The sequence below is a fragment of the Myotis yumanensis genome, unplaced genomic scaffold (genome assembly GCF_028538775.1).
Source record: "Myotis yumanensis isolate MYYU_CA2020_CCGP unplaced genomic scaffold, mMyoYum1.0.hap1 SCAF_10, whole genome shotgun sequence".
Lineage (NCBI taxonomy): Eukaryota > Metazoa > Chordata > Mammalia > Chiroptera > Vespertilionidae > Myotis > Myotis yumanensis.
In genome coordinates this window covers 8,279,958-8,300,679 of record NW_027223761.1, presented here as the reverse complement: position 1 = coordinate 8,300,679, position 20,722 = coordinate 8,279,958, and the positions used below count along the sequence as shown (strand labels likewise).

At 38.4% G+C, this 20,722-nt stretch overlaps 1 protein-coding gene across 6 annotated transcripts in view; it reads right to left on the bottom strand.

Annotated features, from left to right (window-relative positions):
* The window catches only part of QSER1 (glutamine and serine rich 1), a 64,254-nt gene that overhangs the window by 24,963 nt on the left and 18,569 nt on the right, over positions 1–20,722 (bottom strand). For 5 of the 6 annotated variants that reach the window (XM_070427742.1, XM_070427739.1, XM_070427740.1 and 2 more), the window contains 4 exons: positions 15,866–19,555; positions 2,802–3,130; positions 1,770–1,886; positions 1,092–1,225 (listed from right to left, as the gene is read on the bottom strand). In XM_070427742.1, coding sequence (XP_070283843.1) covers positions 1,092–1,225; positions 1,770–1,886; positions 2,802–3,130; positions 15,866–19,555 — 4,270 coding nt within the window. The remainder of the gene's footprint in view (positions 1–1,091; positions 1,226–1,769; positions 1,887–2,801; positions 3,131–15,865; positions 19,556–20,722) is intronic. The other variant, XM_070427741.1, reaches the window with a different exon arrangement.

Genomic DNA, 20,722 nt, shown 5'->3' with positions numbered 1-20,722 from the left:
ATTATTATGACCACCTGACGTTGGTAGGCAAATTAGCCATACACTGCATCATATGGGATGTGAAGCCGAAGGCCTGTTCGAACACCTTTGCTGTCTGCAGTTACCAAGATAAAGCGTCTCCAATTCACACAGGAACACAAGGATTGGACAGTCGAGCATTGGAAAAAAGTCATGTGGTCTGATGAATTACATTTCCAGTTGTATCATGCAGATGGCAGAGTGAGAATTTGGCTGAAACAGCATGAAAGCATGCACCCCACATACATGAGTACAACCCTTCAAGCTGGTGGGGGCAGTGTTATGGTTTGGGGCATGTTTTCCTGGCATGATTTGGGCCCTTTAATTCATGTGGAACAATGTCTGAATAGCACAACAAACCATTATCATTTTCACTTTATATATAAAAAAGATTGTCTTACTCTAGGTCACAAAAAGCTGAACTCAAACCTTAACTACAAATTCTTTTTCTTCTCACTTCTTCAAAAAGAACTAATTATTCCCTAGGGTTGAATTTTTAGACTTGTATATAATGGGGGGAAAATCTGTCTCTTTGATATAATTCTCTGTACAAGACATCACCAATAATAAGCTCTCCAATAATTACTACACAAACATCTATAATAATAAAAGCGTAATATGCTAATTAGACCAGACATCCTTCTGGTTGACTTTCTGGAAGAAGCTGGGACTGTGAGGGAAGCCTAGGTCCCGGGTGCCTGCCAGTGCCGGCAGCCAGGGGAAGGAAAGCCTACTCTTTTTTAAAAATATATATATTTTATTGATTTTTTACAGAGAGGAAGAGAGAGCGTGCTGCCCGCCTGGCTTCCATGTGGCGCCGCTGAGCAGCCCAGAGGCCCAGGCTGCGCCCTAGCCCATGGCGTCTGGCCACATTAATCGCATCTCTGCATGGGGACTTGGGCGCCGTGACTCAGGCGGAGGGGGCTCGTGGGGGCCCGGGAGGCCAAGAGGTCAGCTGGGACCTGCCCTTCCATGCCAGATGCTTGCGCTTCCATCATCAGCCAGGCCTAGGACCACACCCATGCACAAATTTCATGCATCGGGCCTCTAGTATTACATAAAAAAATAAATACCTGCTAGTTTGTGAAGGCTTACTTCTTGGCTTTTTGGAACACACTCTGACATATTCCTTTTTGTTTGTGTTTTCAATGAACTTCACATATATCCTTTTGTATTTACTCTTTGCGTCTCCAAAATATCCAAGGTACTAAGGAAAAAGTAACACTTTGAATTACATAATTATACATTCTGTACATAGAATATTACTTTGTCAGCTTGAATGTCACATAAACATCCTTCACGTTTTTCAAAATGCAGCTCTGGGCAGGCTAATTGCACCCTCAATAAAAACGATCCTAGGCTAATTCTTAACTGCAGGCTCATACACAGAAGCAATTTCATTTGGTTAATTATCAGATATTTACTTACTCAATGCTATTAAATAAGTACATAAGTACAAAAGAATAACCTCTGTAAATCTTCTGGTAAATTGGGATAATCAACATTAAGTGTCTCTGAGCCCATCTAAACTCTTACCTTCCACCAGCAAAAAGATTATGACTCACTTTATTGTGGTGTTCTGAAACTGAAGCTGCAATATCTCCAAGGTATGCCTGTACTCTGTTATTCAAATTTTATGCTATTTTATAAATGCTCAATATAAAATATATTTAAATTTAAATCATTCTATATTTTCCACAGGATCACTGTCAAAAAATAGGAAAGCTAATATAAACAAACATTTTGCTTACACTATTTGTAGCAGCAAATTCTCTTTGCCCAACTCGAATTTCAGGAACAAACTTCTGTAATAAAGCTTTTTGTACTTTCCAAATAGCTGGCGGTTCTTTTCCTGTTTTTAAAGCCTCCTATAATAAGCAGAATTAATTACATTTACAAACACCAGCAACATATTCTAGATTTATAGAATCTTAGAGCTAAAAGGAATCTAGCGCAACCTTTTATCTTTTACCTTAGCTGAATTTTTATAATAGTTCTTATAAGCTGACTATTCAGTCTCTGCTTAAATTCTTCCAGATAGAGGGAGCACACCAACATGAAAAGTAGCCCATTACCCTTTTGTATAGCTACTGAAAAATTTTTCTGATGATATTTTTATGTATTACTTATGCAATTTTATAATAGTAGATACATATTTAAAAAGACAATAAACAAATATGCTGAAATAATAACAGCAGTTAATTGTGAATGGAATATAGATAATTTGAATTTTGTACTCATTGTACTTTTTAATGCTATTCCTTTCCACCCCAATTAAAAAATAAAACCAAAGCAAACACCCAGAAACTCAAACATAAGTTTTCTTAAACATAGATAAAATTATCTTGTGTGAAATTGTAGTTATACTCATGGTTCTATAATTTGAAATTATAAAAATAAGTCTAATTCTACTTTTACATTATACTGTTATTTTCTTTAAACTTTAAAATTAAATAATCATTTTCTCAATCTCCTAAGAGTATACAATTAGTTGAGAGCCTTGAAAAAAAAATTAACATTTCAAAACTGCTCTAGTCGCTAGTACATAAATGCAACATATTGACTAGTCAGAAATACATAAGACTCAGATATAAGTTAAAATTATTTTAAGTTATTTTCCTTTATATAATATCTGGTATATACTAGTGATTATTGAACAATTATAAAGAATATAACTTTATGAATTTCAAGCTAGGTGCATACTATTGAAGTCATCATGAAAGCTAAAATAGTACATTCCCACTAAACTACATAGCCTTTATTCCTGTGAACATTCACATCACCTTAAAAGTCTCTATGTCTTCTATCTTTACCACAAACTCATCACGCTCTCTGTATTGGCCTTCTCCTCCACTTTCTGTGTTCTCATCATCTGTAAAACCTTCTATGGCAATAGTGTCTTGTCCTTTTGCAAACTGGTTTGAAGGAAGACCATCAAGTTCGATGGGCTTTGGGAGTTCTGTAGAGCCTTTATTTTCCAGGATATTTACTGCAGATGAAGTAGAGTAGAGAGGTTCTTGCTTAATTGTACCCACAGAGGTGGAGGAAGTAGTAGAAGTACCAGTAGTATTGGCAGTTAGGCTAGTAGTTACCACCTGTAGGGCTTCTGAAACTAGATCAAGCAAATACAAATAAATAATAAAAATAATTAAACATAACAGTTTAAAAAGAAACAATTATTTTTGCCTTAAAATTATTTGAAATGCCCAGCTTGTGTGGCTCAGTGATTGAGCATCGACCTATGAACCAGGAAGTCAAGGTTCGATTCCCATTGGGGGCATATTTCTGGTTTGTGAGCTCGATCTCCAGTAGGGGGCATGCATGAGGCAATTGATCAATGATTCTCTCATCATTGATGTGTCCATCTCTCCCTCTCCCTTCCTCTCTGAAATCAATAAAAAATATATTTAAAAAAGTACTTGAAACAGTCAAAAACTGCAGAAAGAAATTAAAGAATGGCTGTTAATTTTCAATAATCAAAGTGGTGGGCATTACAGACTGAGAATCTCCACTGACCTACAATGACCCTAAGTCCACTTAAGTAATATAAAGATATTTTAAAAAGAATAGAGTCACAAAAGTGATGCAAATTAAGTAAGGGTCAGCTGACCAAAGCTGTGAAATATTCCTAGAAGAACAGCCAATTGTATGTAGGAAAGGAAAACAACAACCCCAATAAATTCTGAACAGGCTCTAGAAGCCATAAAATAAAAAGGATTACAATGTAATATGAAAAATTGTATGCTAACAAATAACTTACATGAAATGGACAAATTTCCTAGACACAAGATACCAAAATAGACTCAAGAAAAAACTGAACATCTGGATAGACCAGTGATTTTTTTCTTTTTTTAAAATATATTTTATTGATTTTTTACAGAGAGGGAGAGGGATAGAGAGTTAGAAACATCGATGAGAGAGAAACATCCATCAGCTGCCTCCTGCACACCTCCTACTGGGGATGTGCCCGCAACCAAAGTACATGCCCTTGATGGGAATCAAACCTGGGACCTTTCAGTCCACAGGCCAATGCTCTATCCACTGAGCCAAACCAGTCAGGGCTAGACCAGTGATTTTCAACTGGTGTCATAAGAATTTTGAACACACGCAATACTTAGTCAGGGGCACTGACCTCTTTTCCCTTAGATTATCAAATTTAAAAATGACAACAGCTGCCCTAGCCAGTGTTTCTCAGTGGGTTGAGCTTCGCCCCATGCACTAAGAGGTCACTAGTTTGATTCCTCGTTAGGGCACATGCCTAGGTTGTGGGCTTGATCCCCAGTAGGGGGCATGCAGGAGGTAGCCAATCAGTGTTGATGGTTTTCGCTCTCTTCCTCTCCCTTCCTCTCTCAAATTAATAAAAACATTTTTTAAAATGACAACAGCCATCGGTGGGAACGAATCAAAATTATACCTATTTTTTTTTGTTGTCAGATCAGCAGGAAATAGACTTTTGGTATGCCGTAGAATTTTAGTAATTAATTTATGTGTGCCATGAAATGAAAAAGGTTGAAAATTATTGGAATAGACCAATAACAAATAAAGAGAATAAAAGAAATTTTAAAACTTCCCACAAAGATAAAGATAAGCACATGCCTAAATGGGTTCACCCAACAGTATAATAAGAATACTAATCCCTGCTAAACTCCAAAAAATAGGAGGAAGTACTTCCAGACTCATTTTATGAGACTGGTATTATTCCAATACTTAAACCAGACAAAAATACCATGAAAAAAAACTACACATCAGTATCCCTCATGAATATATACACAAAAATCTCCAAAACAAACAAACAAAAAAACTATGAGAAAATCTACCAACATAAAAAAGAATGACCCAAGTGGGTTTTATCCTAGGAATGCATGCTTAGTTTAACATCTGAAAATCAACCAATCATCACATTAATATAAAAAAGTACAAAAACCAAGGATCATCTCAATGAGCACAGAAAAAGCATTTGACAAAATTCAGTATCATGAATAAACACTTTCATGATACAAATACTCACAACCTAAAAATAGAAGGGAACGTCTTCAACCTGATAAAGGGTATCTATATATAAAAAACCCAGTTAACATCACGCTTATTAGTAAAGGAATAATTCTAACTTTCAGTCTCATTATTTAAGAAATATATTTCATGCCTAAATTGGTTTAATTATACAAATCACTGTACTTTTATGTTTGAAAATTTCCATAATTAGGCAAATATTTTTTTAAAGTGTATAACTTCCAAACTAGTAGAGAGATAAATGTATAATACTGTATGATGTTCTTTATATGAAGTTTTAAAACAAGCCAAAACAAAAGTATAGTGTGTAGGGATGCATACACAGGTGGTAAAATGATAGAAGAAAAGCAAGGAAGTGATTACCATCCAACTCAGTGATTAATTCTAAAGGTTATGAGTTAGGTTTAATTTAATACTCTATTTTTGTACTTTTTTGTTTTCTAATGTGTAGAATTTAATGTCATAAGTTTTCTTCTTTGCTCCACATTCTTGGTACATCCCATTGGTTTTAAAATACAATGCTCCACGGTCCTTTCTAAGTGGTTTGTCACTTCAGTTCTGGTTTCCTTTTTAAGCCATGAGTTGTTTAGAATTGTAACAAGTTATTTAGAAGTTTTTAAATAAAAACTTATTTTTATTTCTTTATATCTTTCTTCTTTCTTTTTGCCTGGCCGATGTGGTTCAGCTGATTGATACATAAATTGGTTTAATTATGCCAATCACTGTACTTTTGCTTATGTTTGAAAATTTCCATAATTAAAAGTTAAGCAAGTATCTTTTTAAAAGAATGTATAACTTCCAAATTAATTGAGGGAAAAATGTATAATACTGTACAATGAAATTGCTGCATATGGTCAGGAAATATGGCTTAAATAATGTCTACATTTTCAAATTTATGGAAATTTTTCTGTGTTTTCCTGTGTGTGTTATAGTCCATATGTGAGTTTTATTTCATAAGAAAAATGTTCTGAAAGAAAGAAAACAGAGATATGGAAAAATACACTAAATATGCTACCAATAATAAAGTTAGTACAGCAATATTAAATATTAAAAACAGAAATGGGAAATTAAATGGGGAAAAGAGATATTTTATTATGATAAAAGAAATTTAACTATAGTAAAACTGTATGCACCTGATTACATAGGTTCAAAACGTATCAAATAAACTGTATTCGATAAATAATTAAATATAGTTGGAAACTTTTAACACACCTTTTTCAGGAATCAACAGATCAAGCAATCTAAAAACAAATAAGGATAGGGAGGATTTTAAAAAACTTTTTTATTATTAAACATTTCAAACATACACAAAAGTAGAGAATACAAACCCTCATGGTACCATAACTCAGTGGTAACAACCATGAACATTTTGGTATACTTCTTTCATCTACCCATTCATCACATAGTGAAAAATGAGATATAAAGGATTTAATGAAACCTATTACCACTTGTTACTCATGGAATTTATAAAAACTGACCATTTACCCAGCTAATAATAAAATTTCCATACATTTAAGATGCAGACATTATTTAAGCCATATTTCCTTGATAACAATATAACAGGGCCACAAGTCAGTAACAAAAGAATACCAAAAACAACACCACCACCAAAACCTTCTAGGAAACAGGCAAAAAACCACTATTCTTAATAACTTTTGGGTTAAAAAGGAAATCAAAACTGTAATGACAAACCATTTAGAAGGGACAGTGAGAGCATTACAAATTGAAACCAGAGGAATAGAGACAGAGTGTTGTGCAAAAAAGAAAACTAACACTTCAAAGCAAATAGTTAGAAAGTGAGCAAATACAAACATGAACTATTATACTCAAGAAGCCAAAGAGAATATTAAATTGAAACCGGAGAACGTAGGAAAAAAGAACTGATAAAAGCAAAAATTAAGAAAAAGTGAGTAGAAGCCATTACAAAGAGGTAACAGAAGCTGCAAGATGGCGGCGTAGGTAAACACCGGAGACCGCTGCTGCAAACAACCATTTCAAAAATACAACTAAAAGACGGAACGGACATCACCCAGAATCACAGGAAAGCTGGCTGAAGAGAGACTCTACAACTAGAAGGAAAGAGAACAGCAAACCGAGGCTCAGAGGCGGCGCAGTGTGGAAAATACAAAGGTACCGAGGTGCGCGCGCAAAGCGGGCTGGTGGCTGAGGGCGCGGTTGTCGTTTTTCGGTCGGGAGTGAGTCTCAGACTCTGGGCTCCAGATCTGGGCGAGTCTCTAGGGACCCAGACTCAATCGGGAGAAGCGGGATTATCCGGCATCAGTTGGAACCTGAGGGCAGCTTTCTCTCCGAGGTTTGCAGCGGCTGCCGGGGTTCTGAGAAGCAGAGCCTCTGGGATCGGGACTGAGAGTGGCCATAACTGCTCCCTCAGCCCGCCCTGTGGATCCCGCCCCGCCCAAACCCTGCGCACAGCCATTTGCCGATCGCCTCAGGCAAAGACTGGATTAGCGCCTCCCCAGAAGGCAGACGTTTTCCACACAGCTGTTTCCTGCAGCCAGTCGGCCTGGTGGTCAAATCCCTCTAGTGTTAACTACAACAATTAAGGCTTGGCTAGAACAAGACTGCGCACAAAGACCACAAGGGGGTGCACCAAGAAAGCATAAAAGATGCGGAGACAAAAAAACATGACAGAAATGGAGGATATGGAGCTAAGAATCGCAATTTTGAGGGCTTGCCATAAATTTGTGCAGAGCCTCACGAAAACTAATGAGACCCTCGATGCTACGATAAAGAAATTAGAAAGTAAGCATACACGGACTGAAATAAAGAATATTATACCAAATAGCAGACCAGAGGAGCACAAGAATCAAACCAAAGATTTGACAAAAAACACCCAACTGGAAAAGCAAAATGAAAAAAGAATCCGAAAGTGTGAAGATAGTGTAAGGAGCCTCTGGGACAGTTTCAAGCGTACCAACATCAGAATAATAGGGGTGCCAGAAGATGAAAGACAGCAAGATATTGAAAACCTATTTCAAGAAATAATGGCAGAAAACTTCCCCCACCTGGTGAAAGAAATGGACTTACAGGTCCAAGAAGCGCAGAGAACCCCAAACAAAAGGAATCCAAAGAGGACCACACCAAGACACATCATAATTAAAATGCCAAGAGCAAAAGACAAAGAGAGAATCTTAAAAGCAGCAAGAGAAAGAGACTCAATTACCTACAAGGGAATACCCATACGACTGTCAGCTGATTTCTCAACAGAAACTTTGCAGGCCAGAAGGGAATGGCAAGAAATATTCAAAGTGCTGAATACCAAGAACCTACAACCAAGATTACTTTATCCAGCAAAGCTATCATTCAGAACTGAAGGTCAGATAAAGAGCTTCACAGACAAGGAAAAGCTAAAGGAGTTCATCACCACTAAACCAGTATTATACGAAATACTGAAAGGTATCCTTTAAGAAGAGGAAGAAGAAAAAGGTAAAGATACAAATTGTGAACAACAAACATGCATCTATCAACAAGTGAATCTAAGAATCAAAGTGAATAAATAATCTGATGTACAGAATGAACTGGTGATTACAATGAGTCAGGGACATAGAAAGGGAATGGACTGACTATTTTTGGGGGGGTAAGGGGAATGGGAGATTCGGGAAGAGACTGGACAAAAATCGTGCACCTATGGATGAGGACAGTGGGTGGGGAGTGAGGGCGGAGGGTCGGGTGGGAACTGGAAGGAGGGGAGTTATGGGGGGGGGGGAAGAGGAACAAATGTAATCTGAACAATAAAAATTTAATTAAAAAAAAAAAAAAAGAAAAAGTGAGTAAAAAATGATAAAATAAAAAAAGTACTTAGGTTTCTTGAAAAGACTCATTAAATAGGTAAATTTTCACAAATCAATCAACAAAAAGATTCAAATAGTCATTTGGAGCAAAAAAGAACATAATTACAGAAATAGAGGAGAATAAAAACTTATGAAGGAAGACTTCGCTAGGTTGCTGAATAGGTTAGAGCTTTGTCCTAATACACCAAGGTTGTGGGTTTGATCCCCAGTCAGAGCACATACAAGAAGCAATCAATGAATGGATAAACAAGTGGAACAACAAATAGATGTTTCTATCTCTCTCTAAAAATCAATCAATAATAAAAAAAAAATGTATGAGCACTGACCTAAGAACGAGAAGGTCAAAGTTCGATTCCTGGTCAGGGCACATGCTCGGGTTGCAGGTTTGATCCCCGTGTGGGGTATGTAGGGGGCTGCCAATCAATGATTCTCTCATCACTGATGTTTCTATCTCTCTCACTCTTCCTTCCTCTCTTAAATCAATAAAAAGTTTTTTTTAATGTATAAGGGAATACTATGTACAATTTTATAACAACAAACTTTAAAATTAAGCAAAGGGGATGATTTTACTAGAAAATATACCTTTCTTAAATTGACCCAGATAGATCAAATTACCTCAGGAAAAAATTGCAAAGTCCCAGACATATTCTTAGAAAGTTTAACCAAATCCCTATAATATGTAATAAACTTCAAAATATTCCTGAATACAAACAAGAATAAGACAAAAGAAAGCCAGGGCAAACTAATCTCATTTATGAATCTAGGTCTAAAATCCTATATAATAAAAGGCTAATATGCAAATCGACCAAACAGTGGAACGACCAGTTGCTATGATGTGCACTAACCACCAGGGAACAGACGCTCAACAAAGGGGGAGCACCCACAGGGGGAGCACCACTCAGCCAGAAGCCAGGCTCACGGCTGGTGAGTGCAGCGGGGGTGGCGGCAGCGCTAAGGAGGTCCGACTGCCGGTTTAGCCCCGCTCCCCACGGAAAGCGGGCCTAAGCCGTCAGTCGGATGTCCCCTAAGGGCTCTCGGACTGCAAGAGGGTGCAGGCCGGGCTGATGGAACCCCCCAAGTGCACGAATTTTGTGCATTGGGCCTCTGGTCTATAATAATAAAAGCATAATATGCTAATTAGACCGGAGGGCTGCAAGGGAAACCCAGGTCCTGGGTGTGTGCCGGCAGCTGGAGGGAAGCCAGGGTCCGGTGCCTGCCAGTGCCTGGAGGGAAGCCCAGGTCCCAGGTGCCTTAGGGAAGCAGGTGCCAGTAGCAGGGGGAAGGAAAGCCTACTCTTGAACGAATTTCGTGCATCATGTCTCTAGTTCCAAATAAAATACCAGCAACTTAAATTTTACAATGGGTTAAAAAAATTCATCATGACCAAATAGAGTATGGTAGAATTTTTTTTAAAAAAGGGATTTAGCCAAAACCGGTTTGGCTCAGTGGATGGAGCGTCGGCCTGCGGACTGAAGGGTCCCGGGTTCGATTCCGGTACAGGGCATGTGCCTGGGTTGCGGGCACATCCCCAGTGGGGGATGTGCAGGAGGCAGCTGATCGATGTTTCTCTCTCATCGATGTTTCTAACTCTCTATCTCTCTCCCTTCCTCTCTGTACAAAATCAATAAAATATATTTAAAAAAAAAAAAAGGGATTTAGCATTAAGAAATCAACTGAGCCCTAGCTGGTTTGTCTCAGTGGATAAAGTGTTGGACTGTGGACTGAAGGATCCTGGGTTCGATTCCAGTCAAGGGCACATACCTCAGTTGCAGGCTTGATCCCCGGCCCTTAGTCTGGGTGTGTGCGGGAGGCAACCAATCCATGTGTCTCTTTCACTTCGATGTTTCTCTCTGTCCATGCCCCTCCCTTCCACTCTCTCTAAAAATCAATGGAAAATATCCTTGGGTGAGGATTAACAAAACAAAAAAAAGGAAAAAAGTAAACTGAATTCATAGTTAAAAACTTTCTGATGAAGAAAACTCCAGATCTAGATGGCTTCACTAGCAAATTCAGCCAAACATCTGTGGAAGAAATACTACTACCAAATCTTTGACAGAAAATACAAAAGAAGGGAACACCACCCAATTCATTTATGAAGTCAGCAATAACCAGATACCAAAACCAGACAAATGAATTACAAAAAGGAAACTACAGTGGGGCCTTGACTTACGAGTTTAATTCAATGTCAAATCAATTTTCACCATTACAATGAATTGAAATGCCATTAATCCGTTCCGGACACCAAAAAAACACCGCAATTGTTTTGTTAAATTTTTTTAAATAAGAAAAATGTATTTAAAAATAATGAATATTGTATAAAAACACAATACTGAACAATAGAATGTAGTGCAATAAACCTGTTTTATTAAGTTTAATGTACAGCATTTACCTTGGAGATCAAACAACTGAAAGATGCTGATGGAGTTGGAGGAGAAAGGCTGAACTGAGTAACTGAATCTTATTTGCAGATTTTTGCCCTTTTCGCCACGCTTTCATCACTTTCATCTACAGGAGTTTTCGATAAAAACCTGTTCAATGAGATCTGTTTCATCCTCCCTTTCAGAATATTTCTGAGATGAGTAAGGCAAGTGTCATTAAATAGCTCCATCGCACGCCCAGTTGCAATATTTTCTGGGTGTTTCTTTTGAATAAAGTCTGAAAGTTTCTCCCACATTCCCAACATTTCCTTTATCTCACTTATAGAGATAACCTCTTCCTCCTCCTCCGTGTCATCTATTTCCCGCAAAACCTCCGTGTGCTGCTGCGTCTGTAGCTCGTTTAGCTCCTGCGTTGTCATTTCCTCGGAGTGCTCTCCGATGAGCTCGATGATGTCACCTTCATTTATATCCACGCTCGCTGCCTCACCATGTCTGACAACGGAGTGAATGCCGGTCCTCTTTTTAAAATTTTCGAACCAGCCCCGACTGGCTTTAAACGGCTTGCCCGATGCCTCATCCATTGAAGTGCCTGGGGTCTGCTGCAGCAAATCAGCGTAAATAGCTCGTGCCTTCTCGCAGATTATAGCCTTTCGTCACGGTATCTCCTGCGAGCTGCTTCTCCGTTAACCACACCATTAGCAGCTTCTCCATATTTTCATGAATAGATGTCTGCTGTTTAGAAATTATTGTAACGCCCTTGGCTGGAGTTGTAGCCTGTATCAACTCCTTCTGCTTTAGTATGGTGCAGATCGTAGAAGTGCTACGCTCGTACTGTTTCGCCAAGTCGATTACACGCACACCTTGGTCATGTTTTTCGATAATTTCTTTCTTTAATTCAATGCACATCATCCGCTTCTTCTTCTTAGCACTGTCCTTCACACTTACTTTCTTCAGATCCATGGCTGAAAAAACGAAGTTTTGCAAAATAACTGCAAGCACAAATGCGAGCCCAACACTGATGCTTCAACAAAGAGCTAACCGCTTAAAGTGAACGAGTGAGACACGTGATGCTGGGCTGATGTTGTGGTGTTCACTGTGACGTTTGCTGCGCCAACTAGCGGTGGGGTATCTGAAGCTGGCTCGTAACCTGAATTTTAGCTCGCAACTCAAAGCAAACAAATCGGCCAAGAGACAGCTATATCTCGAAAAACTCGTTAGTCGGGACACTCGTAAGTCAAGGCCCCACTGTATATACTAATATCGATTGCAAACAGAGGTGCAAAAAAAAAAAAAAATTAGAAAGTTGAATCCATTCATGTATTAAAAAAAGGGGAAAACTGCATGAAGCCCTGGCCTGGTAGCTCAGTTGTTTAGAGCAGCAGTTGCCAACCTTTGCAACCTCATGAACCACCAGTGGCCCACGAACCACCGGTTGGTGACCGCCGCTCCAAAGGTTTCCCTAAACCAGCGGTTGCCAACCTTTCAGACCTCATGAACCACCAGTGGCCCACGAACCACCGGTTGGTGACCGCCGCTCCAAAGGTTTCCCTAAACCAGCGGTCGCCAACCTTTCAGACCTCATGGACCACCAGTGGTTTGCAGACTATTGGTTGGCAATCGCTGGTTTAGAGGATGGTACTAAAACTCCAAGGTTGCAGGTTTGATTGCTGGTCAGGGCACATGTAAGTATCAACCAATGAATGCATATATAAGTGAAACAACAAATCGATGTTTCTCTCTCTAAAATCAATCAATAAAATTTTTTTAAAAGAATTTTAAAACAAGAAAATTGCACGATCATTTCAACAGATAAAAAACCATTTGACAAAATTCAACCTCCATTCATTGTAAAAACTGTCAGAATCTAAGAAATGTATGGAACTTCTTTAATGTTATAAAAGACATCTACAAAAAACATACGGTTAACATCATACTTAATGGCAAGATTGAGTCCTTTCTGCCAAAGATTAAGAACATGATCATGATGTCCAACTCATCACTCTCATTAAACATTGTATAAGAAATCCTAGCATGTACATTAAGACAGGGAATAAAAAGGGCATAAGATTAGAAAAGGAAAAATAAATTATCTCTATTTGCAGATACCATCATTTTCTACATAAAAAATCCTATGGAATAAAAATATCCTAGAATAAATGAGTTGTGCATATTTGTAGAATTTTAAATCTATAATAATAAAAGTGTAATATGCAAATCAACCGAATGACAGAACAGCAGAACGACCATCCGGATGACCAGGCTATGACACACACTGGTGCCAAGCCAACCACGACTGCCTCGCAGACACTGTGGTGGGTGTGTGGGGCCAGCCAGCGATCACCCTGCAGAGGGAGACCCAGGCCAGCCAAGCAATCGCACCCCACACCTGTCAACCGCAGAGGGAGGTGACCAGTGGTGGGGGGTTGGTGGGGGAGGGCAGTGCCATACAGATGGCAAGCAGTGGCAGTAGTGGGGGCGGGACCAGCTGCAGGCAGCCAGGGGAAGGAAAACCCCAATAGGCCCTGATCGCCGGCCAGGCCTAGGGACCCTATCTGAGGGGTCCCAGATTTCAAAAGGGCGCATGCCGGGCTGAGGGACCCCCCTCCTCCCCCGTGCACGAATTTCATGCACCGGACCTCTAGTTAACATATAAAAGGCAACTGTATTTTTATGATCTACCAAGAATAATTGGAATTTGAAAACTTTTAAAAGTATAGTTTATAATAAATAGCACCCCAAAAAACATCCCAGAATAAATCTAACAAAGCATGTATAGGATCTATATGCCAAAAACTATAAAAAAAGACTAGTGAAAGAAATTTAAAAATGTTCATAAATTGTTAAAACTCAATAAATTGTTAACAGCTGTTTTCCTCAAAATGCTATAGATTCAAGGAAATCAAAATCAAAATCCCAGCAGGAGTTTTTGTAGATGCCAACAGTTGATTTGAAAATGTATGTGGAAAAGGAAAGGAACTAAAATAGTCAAAACAATTTTGTAAAAGGCAAGTTTGGAGGACACACACTGCCTTACCATAAAGCTACAACAATTAAAATAGTGTGGTATTGGTAAAACCATAAACACATAGGTCAATGTAACAGAACTGAGTCCAGAAATAGATTCATATAAATATGACCAATTGATTTTGACAAAAGTGCAAAAGCAACCAATGGAGAAAGGATTGTCTTTTCAACAAATGGTACTGGAAACACTGGACTTCTGTATGTAAAAAAAAATTAACTTCAACCCATATTTCATATCTTACACAAAAATATAATCATACTCCTAAATGTAAAATGCAAAACTTTCCAACTTCTAGAAGAAAACAGGAGAAAATTTTTGTAACCATGGGCTAGGCAAAAAGCAAAAATCATAAAGGAAAAAGTGGATTTATTATATCTCATCACAATTTAAAATGCCTGCCCTTCAGAATTAAGGGCTGTGAGAATTTAGAAGACAGGAGCACTTATTCTGCCTGCAGTAACTTCCACAATGTGACTTTGAGAATGGTCTTCAAAGATAACTAAGTGTCTGCTGGGCTAAAAATGGAGAGGAGGTAGAAGAAAACCTGTTCAAAGACTCACAGTCTAAGAACAATGAGAAGTTCAGTTGTCACACAAGAGGGAACATGGAAAGAGTAGGGCAATAGAGTAACATATGGAAAAGGAGAATTTTTACATATTATTTGTCTTTCTTCCCATTAAGCACTAAGTAAGAATTCTTTAGAAACATACTAGCAGATAGCTATGCTAATAGATTATTCAGGATACCATTTGTTTCATGTCACTTTAGTAGTTAAAGGTAGTCTCAAGTCTGGAAAGAAGCTAAGAAGAACACCACAAAACAAGGTTTAACACTTGAAGCACCACTGTTTATACAAAAGAGCTAGGCTCTAGAACCAGGAAAACTTGAGTTCAGAATCCAGCTCTGCCACCTATTAGCTGCTACATGAACCTGGGCAATTCATTTACTCTGTTATATTATCAGTATATTGGAGGTAACAATGCATATCTCCCACCATTGCTACTAGGTTCCTGGCACAGAGGTGGGAGCTATTTTACTATTTTAAATGTTTTTCCCTTAGTATATTCTTTAAAATAGTAGTATTTATACTCGTCAATTATTTACATAAGACAGTGTTTCTTAAAACAGTTCTTCTAAATGTTCCCTTAAAGTGATCTGAACATAGTCTGGAGCCAGCTGAAAATTTTATCTTATACTAACTGTACATGCTGCATACAATATATCCACATTTAATAGTAAAATGTTACTCTTCAGGTAAAATTGGCATACCAAAAAAATATGCCAGTTTATACTACAACAGGGCCCTCAATACAGCGCCTCATATTCATAAGCCCACCTCAAGGTGTCTCAGATTAGACAAGTCTGGATAGCATACCATGTAAGTTAAGTTGCATGTGATAAAAAGTCAAGGAAAATACAAAACTACTCCATCAGAAATCCAGAAATTCCTACAGTCAAGGAACATTGGGGGGAAAAAAAGTCCTTAAGTTACCTACCTGTGCATTTTGTCCTGAAAATTAATTTGCAGACCTGCTTCAAGCGAAAAAAGCTTCAAAGCCAGACTTACAGCTAGAAGAATAATAGTGGACAGCCATAATTATGAAATCTAAATTTTAAAACTTTACCTGTTTCCTTTTTTTTATCAGAAGTAGTATCCAAAGTAGTTAAGGTAGTAGAGGTGCTTTTATAAATATCCTGACTGCATACTCCAGAATCTTCTTCATCAGATGAGAATGAAGATAAATGTTCTAAGTTTTTAAGTTCCTTATCAACTTTTTCTGATGGACTGTTATCCCCTGTTTCAGACACTAAAGGTGTGGGTACTGTAGATGAAGTCTTTGGAAATGGTGGGGGACAAAATGTACGAACAATCTGGGTCCCTGGTCGTCTAGTCCTGTTAGGCATTCGTACAGCAAGAGTGGAAAACTGCTGCTTGGGCCCAGATTTCAGAAAATCTAAGAAAGAGGCAATAAATCCTGTTTTGACTTCTGGCTGTTTTTCTTCTACTTCTTTGATCTTCTGTCTCATTTTTTCTTGATGCTGATAAACATCATGGCAGCCTTCTGAGGGAGGAGGAGTATATGGCAAATATATATCTGTTCCCCTTGAATTCTGGCGTTTGCCTTGGATAGGTCTTTTCAGCTGTTTCAGATTACTGTTCTCTTCCTCTTTAGTTTGCCCTTTCCCTTTAGTTTTCTTCTTCTGAAGGTTAAAATGCATTAAATCTTGGTTTTCTTCTTCAATCTTGACACTGATTGCCTCCCCAGGTTGGGCCATGGCCAACAGTGCAAGTGCACTCCTTGTCAGATTCACTGACACACCACTGTCATCACCCCCTAAGGTGAATTCACTCTCCGATGTAGCACTCTCTCCACTTATACTTCTACTACTGGAAACGAACTCTTGGTTCCTGTTATTATTTAATGAACTATCAACAGGAACTTCACAATCATCTTCAAAGTCATGATTGGTAGCAGGCTGTTTCTTGAATGGGCCAGACCTTTGGTCCTGGACTTCATGATTTGGTCCAGTCACTGGTGAAGTTAGTTTAGATGCTTTATTTTGACCTGGTGTTTCAATGTGCTGTTGATCAAGAGTCATTTTTGACTGAAGGGTAGGTACAGGTGAAAGGTTTACCGTAACTTGATTTCCATTTAAGGAAATATCATTTATATTCTGTGGCTTTCCTACTGTAGCTGTTATAGCGTTAAAATCTGAACTTACATGCCCGACATCTAATGACTGCTGAAAATGAGATTTAGAATTACCATCTTCAACAGTTGGAATGGTTTCATTTGAAGTTGACTTGGAAAAATCAGAAGGTGTAACCCCACAAGCTGCTGCTGTAGCTGCCAAGATATCGTCCACATTTGATAAAATATTTCTTTCATCATTGAGAAGAATTGCCTCTGGAAAACATACTGATCCAAGGGAAACAAAATGATTCTTTGAATCATGCTGATTTGTTTCACTAAAATGGCCCTTTGTTGTTAGATGTTGTTGTAAAGGTTTTGAAGACTCAGAGAGGTCCATTTTCATAATTTCAGAATTCTGAGTATGGAGTTGCTGCTGAGAATGATCACCATTGCTCTGAATAATATGACTATCCATTTGAAGAAAAGGATGCACTATTTGTTGAGGACTTGGAACATGATGTACTTGTAAAGACGCCTTTACTTGTCCTAAACCTGCCTGCAGCATTGACTGCTGAAGAATCTGTAAATCACAGGTAGAATCTAAAAGGATCTGTGTATTAGGAAGAGATGCCTGATGGCCCTGCCCTAAAGTATGATTTGGAATTTGAATCTGAGATGATGCATTAATTATTTGATCATGCTGCTCCTGGACCTTGGCATCATGTACCTTATGTATAAGAGAGTGCTGCTGGTTTAGGTCTTTAGTATTCAATGTTATTTGTGGAGTTTGCATTAAATCAGTTGCCTTCTTAATATCAAGGGCTGCTGCACTATTGACTTGGCCAATTTGTTGGTTAAGTTGTGTCACTGAACCAACCATACTTTCTTCTTTTTTTGAATTTTGTAGAGCAATCCCAACAACGTGATCTTCAAGATGGGAATTACTTCTGATTACGCTCTGAGAATATCCGTCATCTGCCTTTGACACCTTATAAGTTGATTCTTGAACATTAATTTCCCCATCAGATAGCCTTTGGGTCGATGACTCAAGAGATACTTGTGGCTGTAATACCTGTAACTCTTGTATTGGAAAACCATCTTTTTGCTTTGAAGATGTATACACGTTTGAGTCAAGTTTCCTTTCAGGATAAGACTTTGGATCAGGGGAAGGTATGCTGTTCTTTAATGTCTGACAATTAGAGGACGTAAAAGATGACTGAATGGCAGGCAAAAACTTTTGGGACTGGGGAGATGATGACCCTTGAGCTTGAGCATTTTGGGAAGAGTGCATAGAAATATAATTCTGGGTTGTGCTAGACTCTGGCAAACTCTGAGCCCGAGAGGCGGAAGAATAAGAAAGAGAAGGAGCTGTTAATGTTAGGGACTGCCCCGAAGCATAGCTTTCTGAAGGATTAACAACTGACAAAACTTGTGATTGAGATGAATAATTAACCTGTGTCTGGCTAGCTGGTGATAAACCCTGAGAATGACCAGATGAGTAACTTTGAGACTGGCTAACTGAAGATAGATCTCTTGTTTGAGCGGGATAATTCTCATTTGTAACTGAGGATAACACCTCTTGCTGATTAGAAGAATAATTAAGTGTCTGATTTTCAGAAGTTACAGTCTGAGGTGAACCAGAAAAAGTCAGTGTTTTATATAAGGATGGCAACTTTTCAACTTTGCTGGATCTATAAACCTGTGAATGAACAATAGATGGCACATTATGTGGTTGTACTAAACCATAATTTTGGGACTGACTAACTGATAAAAGGCTTGGTAGTTGTGCTGTAGAATAAATTTGTGCTTGGCCTGATATTACAGAACTCTGGTTATGTAAAGGTTTGGAATAGCTTAGTGTTTGCACAGGAGGAATTATACTTTGAGGTTTGGGAGTCTTAGTTGATGTGAGTGGTTCCTTTGCAGAACAGCTTTTTACTATTATCGTGGAAGGAGGATACCCTGATGATGGAATTACAGATGAATAAGATTGAGCAAGTTCCACTGATACCTGGGAGGTCTTCTGCTGCAGTCCTCCATTGCTCACCTGAGTGGACTCTCCAATTGGGCTACAGGATAAAGATGATTGCCTGCTTGTTTCCTGAAAATTAACTAAATTTGCATTTGATAGATAACTATGTAAGGAATGCTGTGAACCAGTCAGTTGTGCCTGAATAGACTGGGTTCCTGAAGGCCGCTGATGGTGTTTAATAACACTACATTCTCGAAGAGCTCTTTCAATGGAAGCAGTAGAATTAGTAAAGAGAGTTGTACTGTAGGCTTGAGGCATTTGCTGGGTTCCCCCAAGTGCTGAAGGCAACAAACTGAACTGAGGTTGTAAAAGATGGGGTGCAGACTCTTGAGCTGAGCGATATGTTGAGGACTGAGGTGGTACACTGTTACATAACACAGAACTGCCCAGGCGCTCAAATGCCAAAGCAGTTGGAACAGTTCCCTGGGAAGTTTTGATTTGTAGCAAAGGGTCATGAGGATTTAGAATTCCATTTGATGTAGTGTTAAAACTTGAATCCTGAAGCACCAAAGGTGAGGTGGTAGCAAAGTTCCTATTGTTGAAGGTGGTGGGATGCTGATAAGCAGAGAGGGCAGAAGGTGAAAGTGTTCCAGTGGTTGGCAAAGGTCCAGTAACGAACAGTTCAGCTGCTGCTGAGGAATGCATACCTATGAAGAGAAGACATGAAGATATTTATGCAATTACCACACAAATACACACACATATATATGTTTTCATAGTAGATACTTAGGTAACATTTGCTCACTAAAAAGCATGTAAACAATACAAGGGTATATAAAATGGAAAGTGATAGTTTCTAACAACAGTCCTACTTTTTGAGAAGATTCTGAAAATTACATTTTCAAATAGCTAGCTTTCTTAAAGCAAAAACAAAATTACAGTTATCAGCAACTCATACCTATAATTGTTATATAAATGTGATTATAAATAGTTAGACAAGGCCAATTAAGAAACCAGTAAAAATGAGTCCTGGCTAGGTGGCTCAATTGGTTAGAGCATTATCCCAATATGCCAAGGTTGTGGGTTCGATCCCCAGTTAGGGCACATAAAGTAGGAACATATGAATGCATAAATAAGTGGAACAACAATTCGATGTCTCTCTCTCTCTCTCTCCCCGCCCCCGCCACCCTCCTTTCCACAATCTCTAAAAATCAATGAAAAAAATGACCTTGAGGATTAACAAAAACCACCTGTAAAAATGCACAATCTCTAGTGATCAATTTAACCAATGCAAAATAACAATGGACAAACTAAAATATTCATAACATTAAAATTGAAACTAAGCCCTGACCAGTTTGGCTCAGTGGATAGAGCATCGGCCTGCAGACTGAAGGGTCCCAGGTTCGATTCCGGTCAAGGGCATGTACCTTGGTTGCGGGCACATCCCCAGTAGGGAGTGTTCAGGAGGCAGCTGATTGATGTTTCTCTCTCATCGATGTTTCTAACTTGCTATCCCTCTCCCTTCCTCTCTGTAAAAAATCAATAAAATATATTTTAAAAAATTAAAACTAAATTATCTACATTTAACATGATAAATAAATCTCATAATTACAGTAAGGTTAATACTGCAAAGTTTCTCTTATCAAAATATATGCACTTTAAAAATCTCTTGCAATTCAAGTTTTGATACCCTATGAACAATTTCTAGTAACAACAGATGCATGTTTATCATAAAAGGCTAATCAGAAATTAATAAAGTACTGTCAAGAAGAAATTGTTAACATTTCAGGACAGCATTTTAGCCATATACAGCTAAAGTAAAAAAGTGTATGCCCTTGTCATCCTAAAGTTCCACTTCTAGAAATTTATCCTAT